General features: G+C 45.8%; 1 protein-coding gene across 1 annotated transcript in view; it reads right to left on the bottom strand.

Moving 5' to 3' along the window:
• The window catches only part of SIM1 (SIM bHLH transcription factor 1), a 77,328-nt gene extending 72,308 nt beyond the window's left edge, over positions 1-5,020 (bottom strand). Inside the window, exons 1-2 of the mRNA XM_017515930.2 lie at positions 4,713-5,020; positions 3,431-4,053 (exon numbers count right to left, since the gene is read on the bottom strand). Of these exons, the coding sequence (XP_017371419.1) occupies positions 3,431-3,605 (175 nt within the window). The 5' untranslated portion in view covers positions 3,606-4,053; positions 4,713-5,020. The remainder of the gene's footprint in view (positions 1-3,430; positions 4,054-4,712) is intronic.
• Positions 5,021-14,235: the final 9,215 nt, after the last annotated feature.

Below are 14,235 nucleotides of genomic sequence, written 5' to 3'. Positions count from 1 at the left end.
CAAATATATCTTTCTAGTTGAATTTGTCCTATTTTGCACAAAAATAAAGTCATGCTATTTTTTTTTTTTTTAGATCCTGTCCCTCTGACTTTGATAACGTCAAAGATTTTTACATTTCTATGTGCCTCAATTTTTTCTTTGCAAAGCTACCTTGGAATAGAATATGTCACTAATTGGGAGATACGAAGTGTTAGTGATTTCTCAGTTAGCTTTCCTAATTTTCTCTTTTTCCTCTGAAATCTCCAATCTAATGCTTTTTTTCTTAATTATTCCTGGTACCTATATCCCATTTCTCTGTTCTCCCACCACTCCCCCTTATTTTCACCTAAACAGTTCAATTTCATCTATTAAGGCAAATAAAAGCTGAAACTTGCCCCCAGGCAAGGAAGCTACTAGACCTTGGGAGAAGAAAAAAGTGTATTCGGATGGGAATTGCCTGTATTTAAGGATATTTATTTTTCAAATATAATTATGCAATAATTTTTGTTTGTTCATTCAACTTATAGCCCTTTGGCATTACAGCGTATTACAGATGAAATATTATATGAACAAATCCGAAGTTTTACAGCATTTTCATACCTAGAGCTATGTCATCAGATTAATAATTATTTAGATTATATACCTTATAAAATCCACATGTTACCTGTGATAGGACATTTATACCTATCTTTATCCCAACCTTAAAATTGTATTGAGGACCTACTATGTGCTAGGATGGCTTCAAGACAGATGTAAAGATGAATTTAATCTTCCAACAAATTCCATCTAACACCACGAGAAAAAATTACATCAATGTAAAGTGATCAGTTTCCCCAACTGCCTTGGACCCCAATCTTGTCCACTCTCTGCCTTCAGTCAACACTGAACCCAAATTTGGCACCCCCTGCAGGTTGTCCCTGGTCCTGCGATTGTGACTATTTTATTTCTTTGAAAGCTGTTGTGGTTTTGTTTTTGTTGTTGTTGTTGTTCTTTAATATTTCAAAGAGCTGTTTTTGGGTTTGGGGTTTTTTAGACTAGTCCACCGTCAAAATTAAAACCTCATCCCTAGGAGCCAGCTGTTCTGATGACCCTGTCTAACTCACTGGGTGGAGGCTGAGGGTGAGTTACGAGCTTAGCAGTAGCTGGAGAAAATAAATGATGTGCCCAGAGTTCACACATCGTCCACCCTCTCCTCCCCATAAACTCACACTCACACACAGAAGGGAGAGAAAGGAGGGGTTCGAGAGGAAGGTGAGAGGGCTGCAGAAAGCACAGTCGCTGTTAAAGTAGCCAGGGGGGACAGTCCTGGCCACCAAGGGGACTCCAGCGGGAGCCTTCCTCCGCTCTCTCTTTAAAAATAACGAGAGGTTGGCTGTGAGAGTTTACTTTTTGTTCCTATTTATTTACAACGCGATTTATAATGTCTAGAGTTAGCACTTAATTAAACAAAAAAAAGCTCGCTCTTTTAAAAACAAAAACAAAACAACAGCAGAAAACAGCCCGTGATCTTCCCAGCTGCGTCTGCCCCGGGTGTGCACCAAGCCGACTAGCGTCGCTGGCTGGGCGACTCCCCGAGCTCTCCCGGCCCGCTCGCTCCCCTCCCCAGAACGCCGCCCAGCTATTCTCCTCCCGCGATTACTCGCAGCCCCACAAGCAGCACCATATGCTGCTTCTGATCAAACAGCGAGCGACATCGGCACCGATAATTGACGAGACCGGCTGGAAATCACGCAGAAAGGGAGCCCACTGAGACCGCAGGGGCTGACAAATCACTGCTAATAATCCTGTTACGAACAGTGCGGCCAGCGGAGTTCGCAATAGCTTTATTTTTATAAAGTAGGCGCTGACAGTATAAAAGACAACGAGATCTCTTTTTTAAATAGAAGGCAGTGTGGTATAATGGTAATTATCCCATCAACAATTCTCAGCACAGTTTGAATGGGAAATGTAGTTTTTAGTATTTAAGTTCCCCTTCCTTTTCCTTCTTCTTCTTTTTTTTTTTTTTTTTTTTTTTTTTTTTTTTTTTTTTTTTTTTTTTTTTTTTTTTTTTTTTTTTTTTTTTTTTTTTTTAGGCTTTGATTTCTTTTTTCCCGCGGTTTCCAGGGTCAGAGGAGAACTGTTCAAGGAACAGCTTTAGAAGGGAATGACTAAAACATCACTTGTAGTTTGAAGGTAGAACTGAATTATAATTTGAAAGTTTTCCTTTAGCTTGGAGCACATTTTGCAGGCTTTTGACTTAGATAATAACTTTTATGTCATGATCAAGCAAAGTGAAACTCCAAACCCAATAATGACTGTTTCCTGCCCATCCGTTTATTTAATGGAAAACCACAAACTCCAAACGTCTAAAATCAACAACAACAAAAACCTCCAGGGGTTACATCAGAAGTTCTCATTTGTAAATAAACAGAATTCTTTCTCTTGAATTTTTGTTTGTTTGCTTGTTTAGTAATCCCTCTTTTACATTTCTGAATCCCTTTCCCCCAGCAAAGACATTTCTAAAGTATTTTTTAAATCTGTTTTTATTATTTAAATTCAAGTAAAGGAAAAGATGGGCTAATAGAAATGTGTCCTTTTCTAGTAACTATAACTGGTTTTATACAGGACAGTGTTCTATAAAAGCTGTTCTGTCCTTACACGATGAATCTTGATAATCTAAATACAAGTTTTAAATGATGTCAATAGTTCAGCTATTCTAACTTCTAGGCCTTATAAGACAATTTTCTCAGAATCTGTTTGCCAACCTGCCACCCAGAAGATGTTTTCTAACCGGGCTAGCCATCTTAATCCAACCTTATGTATTCTGGGACTAGCCTATTATGTTACAGATAATATCAAGCCCAGAGTTGCAAATCATCAAGCTCCAGAGTTAGTTTCATAATCTGTGAATGTCTTGAAAACTCAGAATAAGTTTGCTTAGAATGTATGTAAGAGAATGAAGAAATTCAGGCATACTTATTCACAAATGGGCCTGTTACTCATTTGCAAAATTTCAGACATATACAGAAATTATTATCCAGCTTAGCTAGCTCCAGGTACATGGGTCTATCTACACCTGGCAAAAAATACAGAATTTGGCAGTGCTCCTGCTTTCTACTGGACACAATTCTAACAAGAGGAGTAAAAAAGAAAGTCATGTTTGGATTAATAGTACTTTCAATTGGGCCTAGTATGTGAAGTGTTGACAAAAGGACTGTTGGGCTGCTTCCCAACCAAACAAATCTGATGAACTGAAGAGAAAGTATTAACGGGGAAGTAGAGGGAGCTTCGAAGAAGCAACAGAAATTCTGAGTTCAGTGAAGACCTTAGTGAAGCAGCCGAGCTAAACTTTCCTTTGCAGAGTATCTAAGTAAATATGTACGAATTTCTCCAGTCAGTGGTGTAGGATTTTCGCTTGGCAAATCCCCTGCCCCTTCTGCCTCTGAAATTCCATCTGGGAAAAGTCACTTACCTTCCGGGAACACCACTCTCATTTTGAGATAGCTGGTCGTGAGTCTGATTATGGATGCTTTGTCCAGCTGCGAGGTGATAGCCGAGGGCAAAGGCAGTAATTTAGCCAGTTCATAAAATTCACTGTTTTCCTTCTCCCTCCTAGTCCGGGCAGCATTTTTGGACTTTTCTTTCATTGTGTCTTATTCCCCCTTTCTTCTTACAACGAAAGCTCCGCAGATTCATCCAAAACCAAAAAATAAACTTTCAATTAGAGATCATATTTGGCAAAAACATAAAACATACTTTGAATGAAGAGGCTGAAGGATCTGCACCAGGAACAGTGTACTGATGGCAGTAAAAGGCCAGCAGGGATGAACAGAAACTATTTTCTTTGAAAATGAGGGATGCAGGATAGGAAATTTGCTGATCCACCGCAATTTGGGCAATCCTGGGGGTCTCCGGTATCAAATGCCGGCTGGACCCCTGAAGAGCCAGCCTTTTCTTCCACTCTGTGCTGCGAACCCTGGTCCTCGGAAAATCGACATACTAATCCCCGAAGTTTGCTCTTCAGTCTCGCGGCATTTAAGGTGGCTCCGAGCCCCTTTGGGAAGAGCAGGAACCCCAGACAACTCTTTCAGGCTCCTGTGAAGACAATAGCATCAGAGCGTAAGAGATCCGCGGCTCCACAAGCACTCACACACTCGCCCCAATTCCAAAAACCCTGCTGAGAAGGGCCTCAGAGCGCCTAGCCAGGCGTTTTGGGTTTGTTTTTAAAGAAACGGGTAAATCAGCAGCGAGACAGTTTCCCTGCAAATAATGCTGGCATGCCCTCACCCATGCCAGTCACCTCTTCCAGACCCCCTGGAAGCTGCCCAAACAACAAAATGCATATTTTCGAAGACCCGCAGTGGACTTTTCTCCGCGGGTCCCCGAGCCCGCGCCCGTCCCAGAGAAGCAGGTTTCTGCAAATCAGAATTTCTCCTCGGCGCGTCGGGGCCTTCAGCTCCCGACCTTGGCAGGTCTGGACCTTGGCTACCTCTTTAACTTGGATCTCAAGTCTGAGGGATTCCTCAAAAAGTGACACACACCAAGTCCCTCGGGACTCCCAAGGCGACCTAGCGCTCTGGCTGCCCAGCAGGGGCGGCAACAAGCGGGGCCCGGCAGCGCCAGGTTAACAGGTGGCGCGCTCGAGACAGCCCCTCGCAGCCACCCAGGGGGTGGGAGGCGCCGCGGCCTCTTCCGCACCGCAGCCGAGCTGCGCGGCCGCTGGGCGGGCGCGAGGTATCCTCTGCTTCACCTACCTTCAGTCCCCACAGGCGGCAGAGGGTTCGGGGGCGCCCATCTCCTAACTGTATTCATGCCTACCGTCCAACCCAGCGACTCCGCCGGCCTCTCCGCTTCCCACCGGCAGAGAGGAGCAGAGCATTCCCGGCTCCCTTTTCTGGATCATGAATTGGGGGAGGGGTGCGTGGCAGAAAGAGGAGGATGTAAGCTTTGGGACGAGTGATTTTAGAAACCTGGTCCTCCGTAATTGCTACGAAGCCAGTTCACTATTATTCCTAATTGGAAGCCGAAAACTGCCCCCGGTAACTTCTTTATAGCTTAAGGATTTAGCTTCAACTTCACTCCCGGGCCGCCTCTCTCCCGCCTCCCTCAATGCCACTCACCAGCCTCCTAGCCTCCCATTGGCCTGGCGCGACCACCGGGCCGAGGCGCTCATTGGCCAATAGGGCTGAGTGACGCGAGTCGGCCCCGCACCGCCCCCCGCGCACCCAGGCTCGGGGCTCTGGATCTTACCACCAGCGCTGCCGCTGCGCTCCTAATGAGCCCCGGGTGCGGGGTCGGCGCTGTCAGGTTGCCGCCGCTGCTCGCGGCCTCCCGGGCCCTCCCTATGTTGGGCGCAACCCGCGCTCCTCCGGCTCCCCCGAGTTGGGTGGTTGAGCGCTTGGTCCAGCGCGGCGGCCCCGCAGAGCCGGGGACGTCCGAAGGCCGCCGAGGTCGGCCTGGCTGACTGGGTCTCCCCGCCGAGGAGTCAGGGTTCACCCAAAGGCCCATCCCGTGGGCAGTCGCGGGCAGACCGCGTGCGCGAGGCCGGTTCGGGGGTTTATTTTCTCTTTCTCGTTTCTCTGAAGCCGTGGTGACACGGAATTCATTGCCAGAGGAAATAAATACAATAACTGTCTTTAATCCCAAAGAAGTGCGTCTTTTTCGAAATGGATTGGGTTTGCGGGGTGATTATTTTCACCGTGGAAAGCTCGGCCGGGGAGTTTTCCTATGGGGAGCAGCGAGGGGGACATTAGGGGAAGAGGTTACATTTGATGACAAAATAGAATTCGAGTGATTGATATGTAGAGATACGTAGCTCACGACAGTCCGTTATCTTAAATATCAACCAACTCTTTGTCGGGTTTTGTTTAAGAAAACAAAGGTCCAACATGAATATTCCTTACAGAAAAGATAGTCTTCATGAATAAACTTAACGATGCTCACAGTTCCCTAATAGGAGCTGTTTAAACAAACGCTTGCCAGGATTCTTGCTAATTATCTCTTAGAGATCCTCTAATTTGAAACGCCTTTTCTTTCTCTCATCTGAGAAAACACAACAGATAGCATCAAGAAAAAGTCAGCTCGTCCGAAAACCAGTTGTTGTGCTCACGAATCACCCCCTACAGACTCGATTCCCGGCTTGGTTTTGGTACTGCGGGTGACCAGATTCGGCTCCTGGTGGTGCGTTTGGAGGCAGTTGCTTCATCTGCCATAAAAATCTGTGAGAACACCAGTGACAGGTCACTCATCCTCTCGTTTATGGTGCTAATTGCCACTGAGAAAATAAATACTTTGAAGAGGGGTGTGTGCCATTCTGCTGATATTCAGAACAACTTTAAGAATGTTTGTTCAAAAATACATCTGCCACCTCCTTGCCGCCCGATGGCAGTAAGATCGTCGTAGAAGGACAACAGGAGTTTTCTGGTGTTATTTACACATCTGGGCAACACCTGGCTGGAGGAGGTAAACGTTTTGAATAGAAAGAAAAAGAAGCAGGGAGATTTTATAGGTCTTTCAAAACTGGAATCCAGCTAATGGACTCCAATCCAGGAGGAGTCATTTCCCCAATGGCTGAGGCGACTTAGAGACCTGGTTCTAGGCGGCTTCCAACCACCCAGTGTTGTACTTTTAACAAGAGATAGCTACGAAGATAGCGAGAGATGCACTGTGGCTCACTTATACACAAGATTTCAGAAAGATCAGATAAAGTCAAGTTGGCTACTACATGTAAAGTCGGGGGGTGGAGGGTGCCTGTGGAGAAGGGAAATAACCTTTCTTGACCCTCCTCTCCCCTCCAACAGTGTCAGATATAGCTGCCAGGCGAAGCAATGACACTTAGGGTTAAGAGGTGGTTTTTTATTCGACTGTGTTCTAAAGAGGATTTCAGTCAAGTCTGGTTATGCTAACCCTATGTCTACTTAGAACAACATGCCGGTGTAGAAGTGCCTCTCAGGAGTCTGTAACCTGTGTACACAGCAGGGACTTTTGGGGGGCGGGGTGTAGGGAGTCAGGGAATGCTGGGTTTCCAGAGGAAGAAATGCAGTAATCTTGCCTTCAGAAGTAAGATGGGCAAAATGAGTAAGGAAGTCTTCACGCTTAAGGCTGATGTCCTGGAGGGGGGGGGGGGGGGGGGGGGGGGGGGGGGGGGGGGGGGGGGGGGGGGGGGGGGGGCTGGAGGGGGCCTTTGGGCGGGCTGTTCCAATGTCCCAATGAAGCTCAGTTGTCAATGAACCGAGTAGATGTCGTTTAATAAACAAAGTGAATGCACGACCACGAGGTGACGGCCTCTCGCTAAGTCCTCAGCACACAACTGCCTGAGCCGCGTTTACCGAGAGAGTGAATTAGCATGACGACGTAACACCTGTTTTTCTAATCTTTGAACCTAGGTTGGAGCCGGAATGCGGCTCCCTCACTCCCCCGCCCGGGCGCAGGGACCCGGCTTTACACCCCCCACCGCCCCGGCGACCCCGCCTGCCAGCCCCCCACCCGCCCTGTAGCCGGAGGCGTAAACCGTGAACCGGAACTTCAGGTGCCTCCCACGTGTTCTGAGGATTTGCGTTCGCCTCTAGCATGGGAAATTTTAAATGAATTTCTTGAGGCTTAGAGACTAATCCTACCATCCACTTTGCCAATATAAGGAGAAAAACCCGAGAAAGGAAGAGACGGGCACGGGCGACCCACTAACCCCAAATAGAGACCCTTACAATATCTAGGCCGCCACTTAGCCTCTGGAACCTCAGGCACCCATAATACGATCCTGATGTGGGAGAAAACCCATGCCCGGCTGCAAACAAGCATCTTCCTCCTTCCCCTACCAATCAGGGCCAACAGCCTCGTGTGATGGCGACACCGTTCCCTCGAGAGTTCCTGCCACCTCTGGGGCAACCCAGGATGCTGCCTTCATGGAACCTGCCCTCGACCCCGGACGCCAGGACGTGCAGGCGTCCGTGACTTTAGCCCAGTTGTCGCGGGGAGCCAGCCGGGTGGATTCGGGAACCAACGCGCCTGTGCGCGCAATGTCCAGCATGCTGCACGCACCCAGAAAGAAGGGGGAAGGCGCATCTCAGAGCTTTCTGACCCCTCCCCGCAAAAGGCAAAATCAAGACTACAGAAGGTGAACCTTCCGTTGTAAAAGAACCAGTGAGCGCATGGTGGAATTCCGGTGCAAACAGCCGAGCCGGGGTTCAGCGCCTCGGCCCCGACACTTGCTCTGGCACAGACTTCCACCCTGCCTTCGGATAACTCCTCTAGTAACTCTTCTCTGCTCCAGGATGTTTGAGCATCTTATCAAAACTAAAATGATTTCTGTCCACCACCCTTCTCTTCATTTTTTTGCAGACGCTAGGGATGCACACATACACTTTCACATGCTCGCATGTCCCATATGCATCGTTGCACAAAGCTCACAGACATGGATTTTGCTCAGTTTCCAAGGTCAGGATGAAGGGTATATTTATAATCAAGATACAAAATCTGATGTTCACTCTGTCACTGAAAATCACAAGTTATCTAGGGACATGCAATTGTCTTAGGAAATACTAACATTTTCTACTTCCAATAACTTAGATAATGTAATATTACCCTAGACTCATTTTATTACCACATTTAGACGTTCACGTCTCTGCGAAGTCGTTATGATATTGCCGCAGAAACAAGGGACACTTGTAACCTTGACCCCCAAAAAAGGGTAGGAGCCCCCCCAAATATGGTTATATTTGCTATTTTAAAAGTTATGGCAAATATTACTTGTTTGACAGGGACGTTTTGGAAAGCATATTTTATGTATATAAATATTTTTTAAAAACCTTTTCTGAGGTACTGCTTTTCAGTTGTCTCCCTAAACTGACCCTTGAAATACCCCCAAATTCACTTTAGTGGTTACACAGTAGAAAAAGAAATTGCACCAAGTTGGAAAATGAGATTGGTGAATACAAGTAAGGGTTTCTTATAGTTTCTCTAAATAGTCTGGTTAATTTTGCAGACATTGGAAACCATGGTCCAATACATAACCTTGAATGGCCGCTAAGAAATAAGTGCTTCTTGAATTGTGCATCACTGTATTTGCAGACAAAAATTTTAAGGTTTAAAAGATTATAATTATTTTAAAATATACTTGCTAGCTGGAAAGAGATCAGTCTGTGCATTTTGAGGACGGGAGCAGGTGGGTGCCTGCCACTCCAGGTCCAGGCACTTTCACATTTTTATTTTCCAGAAATCGAGCTGAGGACACTGTACATAAATTTCAGCAACGCTGAATACAGGCACACAACTGAGGAGTTCTAACTCTGTAGATAAACACTGGATTGGAAACTCGCGCTGAAAAACACTTTGATTCTTAAATAGGTTCCCGAATTTCAGACCAAACTCTGCTCTTGGTAAAAGGTGGCTGCATCAGGCCTACGCTCATGAGGCCCAGGCGGGCGGCTGGAGGAACGGGGTGGGGTCAGTGGCCTGAAAAAGGGTAAGGGACATCAGAATGGGTTGGATCCGGAGAGCAGGTACCTATCTGTAACTTCAGGTTAGCACTTAACCCCCTCTGGCTTTGAGAGCTTTTGGACTAAGTTTCTAGAGGGTTCTTCCTTTCTCTGAACCCCAACTTTCCTTCTAGCCCCTGGCACTGGTGTACCCTCGGAACGATGCCCGGCATTCCCTGGGTAGTTCGGTAAAAGATTCTGGGGAGGAAGATCCTTCTAATCTGTAAACAGATGGCCGGCTTCTAGTCTGGCCTAGCCTCTGTGTCCCTTGGGATGACAGTGGGGGAGGAGGGCGGCTTTTAAATATGGGCCCTAAGGGCCCCACCCTGATTTAGGAATCGGAAATACTGGTCCGACTCCGGAACTGGCTTTCTGTAAGGGGGCGCAGGGCCTCAGGACACTAGGAGCTACCAATGCGGGGAATCGGGAGCAAGGATGAGCTCAGAGCATCGGGAGCCGACGCCGCCCCGGGCTGCGCAGTGAGGGGCCCTGCACTCGCCCCGGGACGCAGTGGCAGTTGCAGCTTAACTCAGCTGGGGGCGCCGCCCTGCTGAGGTGGTTGCATCTCCAAGCCCTGAGCCTCCAATAGCTGCTCCAGCGTTCGCGTCGTAACCCCAGGACCCCGGGAAAGTACCACTGTGCTAGTCTGAGCCTGAGACCCAGTGCTTCGGGAGTCTGGGGTACATTCCTGGGTCCTACACTGGACTCATCATCTCTGGGCCCGAGACTTGGTAATCTGCCCTTGAAAATCTGGGCGCCTTTGCTCTTAGCGCGGTTTTAGAACTTGAGCGTGCATGGGAATTGACTGGAAGGCTGCTTAAAACTGGAAGGCCCAGATTGCTGGGCCTCACTTCCAGAGTTTATGATTCATTAGATCTGGGGTGGAGCCCAGTAATTTATTTGCGTTTCTAACAGGTTCCCGGGTGATATTGCTGGTAAGGGACCTACGCTTTAAGAACCATTGCCGGTCGGGCGCAGTGGCTCCCACCTGTAATCCCAGCACTTTGGGAGGCCGAGGTGGGGGATCACTAGGACAGGATTTTGAGACCAGCCTGACGAACACAGTGAAACCCCGTCTCTACTAAAAATACAAAAATTAGCCGGGTGTGGTGGCGCGCCTGCAGTCCCAGCTACTAAGGAGGCAGAGGTAGGAGGATCGCTTGAACCCGGGATGCGAAGGCAGTGGCCGAGATCGCGCCACCGCACTCCAGCCTGGGTGAGGGAGTGAGAATCCGTCTCAAAAAAAGAAGAAAAAAAATGCATTAGTCTGCTTTTTCTCAGCCTACTTTTGAAGCAGAAGACTATGAGGAGGGAAAATATTCGAACCGATGGCCCTGGTATGTAGGATCTTGAACATACAGCACAGAATGATAGTGCAATCGAGTTGAGGCCCAGGAGTGAGGCTGTCCTCTGTGATAGGGATGGGGTCTCTGAAGATGGCCCATTCCTGCCTCCTTAGGAAAGAGGATGGTCCCAAGAAGAGGGAGAGGAAGTGGGACCTTTGCCAGACCAACCTTCCGTGGGTGTTTGGCTTCAGAAAAGCAGGGAAATACACAGGGTGCTCTCGGAACGTTCCAGTGTTCCGAGGTTCTCAGCTATGTTGCAGAAAGAAATCCAGAGAGTTTGCTTCAGTCAAGCAGCGGTGGGACACACTGGAAACATAGCAGACAACATTGGTTCTCCTTTTGGCCCCAAACCTGTTCCTTCATTTTTCAAGACTACTTAAGCATAAAGGGTTCAAGACATGTGTGTGTGTGATGTTGGTGCAGGGGTTGGTCGCCAGAGGAGGAGGCCCTGCCTTGATGCATTGGGCCAGGGAGGTCTAGGCGTCCCCTCAAGTGGCAAGTGCGTCCTCTTGTGCAAGGTCATCACGACCTTGTTTTGTTGATCCTTAAGCACTTTTGTCATGTTTTTATGGTTCCATCCTGCATAAGAAAATATTTTAAAATTATATTTTGCAGCTGCATTGGTAAACGGATGAGTGTAATTCAGGTTGGTTTCATTATCATATATTCGTTATTTTATGTATTAATTTTTTTCTTCTGATGGTAAAAGAAATAAACATTGAAATTTTTCTCAGGCCGTAAAATTACATGGTCTCTAGGCACTGTGACTATGGTGTGAAACGGGTAAGTCAGTGCTGCTCCTGGGTACACCTGGGATGATGTGGATGCTGGGCATGCCTGTTCCCAGTGGTGGTTCCTAAGCATCTTTCAGAAGCTTGGAGACAGGTTTGGGATGAGGCTGTCTATCCATGAGTCACAGCTCCATCTCTGATATGAAACTGTTCATCTCCTCAGGGCTCCCACTGCAGAGTCCCTCCACCCTAAAACCGAGTGGAAAATCCAGACAGATTAGGTTACCAGCACCATTTCTTATCTTAACACTTGGGCTGCTTATTTTCCTCACCTAGAAATCTAGCTTATTAAAGGAAATCCAATTTTAACACACTATGCAAACCAAGCAAATGGATCTTGGGCTAACAGTTTATGTCTGCTGCTCTACAACTACTTAGCTTCTTCTTATTTTTCTGGAGTTTCAAGCAAACATTAAGATTTATACTTTACACGCCGTTCTTCACCTTAATTTTCTTTCACTTTCCGTGACAGTATACAGAAAGCTGCTTCATCCTATCTTTCTTAAACATCTGTATAGCATTCTAGGAAATACCAATATAAATTTTTTAACCTTTCACCCACTGAGGGCATTTAGGTTTGTTTCCCATTGTTGCAATCACAAACAATGCTGCAGCGGATAACATTGTACACATGTCATTTACCTGTGTACAAGTACACCTACAGGACAAATTCCCAAAAATGGAGTTGTTATATCAAAGGATACATGGATTTGTACTCCTGACAAACATTGCTAAATTGCCCTCCATGGCAGTTTTGCCAACTGACACTCTCATCAGCAATGTGCAAGGGTGACTGTTTCCCTACAGTCTTGCAATGAAGCACATTATTAACTTTTTTCCCAGTCTAATAAAGGAAAATTGACTTTCAATTTTTTTCTTCTGTTATGGAGGTTTGGCATCTTTTCATATGCCTAAGGGCTGCTCGCATTTCTCTCCTGTAAACAGTCAACCCAAATTATTTGAGGGTGGTGGATGCCTTGGCTCTGAGGTGGGTAAATCGTTGGGCAGGTAGATGAGGTGGGGCCTGGTTTTAAATACAGTTGAGCCTTTCTTGAATCCCTTGGGGAGCTCACTAGTCAACACTCAGAAGTGGAGACAATGAGAAGCACAGATTCAAGGTTCTGGAGTCATCTACCCACACTTTTTCTCATATGAAGCATTTAACATTCTTTCATAGAAAACACAGTATAAGATAAATATGCAAATATAATTCTAATGTATCTTCATTCAGTAGATCTCCTGTCTAATTATAATCAATTATATCGTACATATGTTAAAACAGTGGTTAATTTCTGGATTCTGTATGGTTTGAAATTCAATTGTCCCAAGTTGATATTTGATCAATCTGTTTCTGTATTTTACCTACAAACACATGGGAGACTTCACAGAAGAAACAACTCAAGTATTAACATATGCTAGCCAATCACTTCTCATGATTTGAACAAATAACTTGGAGGAAACAAGAGGATAGACTCATCAACAGTTTCACAGGAGGAAGAGCCATAATGGTCTGATTAAGAATCTAAATAAAAATGATATGTAGGAGAAAACAGAGGAAAACAAGTGCACCGCAAATGTGCAGCCCATCTCAGTTTAGATCTGCTTTGATATTTATTTTCAGTCCTGGACATCTGAGAACTAGTTTGTGAAGATAAATGTTATACCATAAGTCATTGTGTATTCTCCTCGAATAATCAAAAGTCACAGAAAAGAAATCTTGTTGGAAATATGGTTGTTTTACCCCAAGCCAAACAACAATGTAAATGGGTGTTCAAATTTTACACCAACTTCGCTTAAAATTTTTAATTTTCTATTTATTTTAAGGCCTCACAGCTTTGAAATTATAACACAGTTTTATATCAGATGCCACTCTCACTTTCTTTCCCCCCAACCAACCCCATACGAAAGACATGATAATGAGAAACTATTCCAGCAGGAGGAGCTGGTTTAGAAACAAATGGATTCCATGGCAACTCCTGACTCCACATGACTTCTAATAACTGGCATTTCAGTTGAAAATTGTCTGTCTGTTATTCTGCTCAATGCTGATACTTTATGTGGGGTTTTCCCTAGTTTACATCTCAGAATCAGAGTGTTAACCTCCAGTTTCATGAATAAGCAGCATCAGCAGTAATGTGTCACCACCTGTAACCATGATGCAGCCAGTGATTTGTCAAGCATTTCTGGTTCCCATTTTCAGACTAGCTGACAGAGGTGAACACTGAATGAGAAATATTCAGAGCTGGTATCACATAGAGTAGAAAATCTGGAAGGTGTGTTCTACTGCAAATTGACAAAGGAATCAAATGTTCTCATTCAACTCAAGATAATGCATGCATCAGGCCACTGACAGCAGGTTGTGAATGTTGGGCTTTGTTGAGTCACAGATCACTGCACTGGAAGAGGAAAACTAAACAAGGCTAAAAATATCTGGTGTACCCTGTCTTATTTAGAACTCTGATTTGTCCTAAAGTTCAGGGATCTGCTGATCTCCCAATGAGTACTGGTACCACTGTCATAATGATAAATAAAAAACGTGTACAGGACAGGTTTGTAAAACCTCATGCCTAAGTATTTTATATATTTTTACTATAACACAGGAAAAATATTGGGTCACAAAAGAGTCAAGTGATCACTCTTAGAATCACTGTAAGTCAACAAGTGGAT

The sequence above is a fragment of the Cebus imitator genome, unplaced genomic scaffold (genome assembly GCF_001604975.1).
Source record: "Cebus imitator isolate Cc_AM_T3 unplaced genomic scaffold, Cebus_imitator-1.0 Scaffold566, whole genome shotgun sequence".
NCBI lineage: Eukaryota > Metazoa > Chordata > Mammalia > Primates > Cebidae > Cebus > Cebus imitator.
The sequence above is the reverse complement of the archived record's forward strand: the minus strand, read 5'-3'. Positions and strand labels throughout refer to the sequence as shown.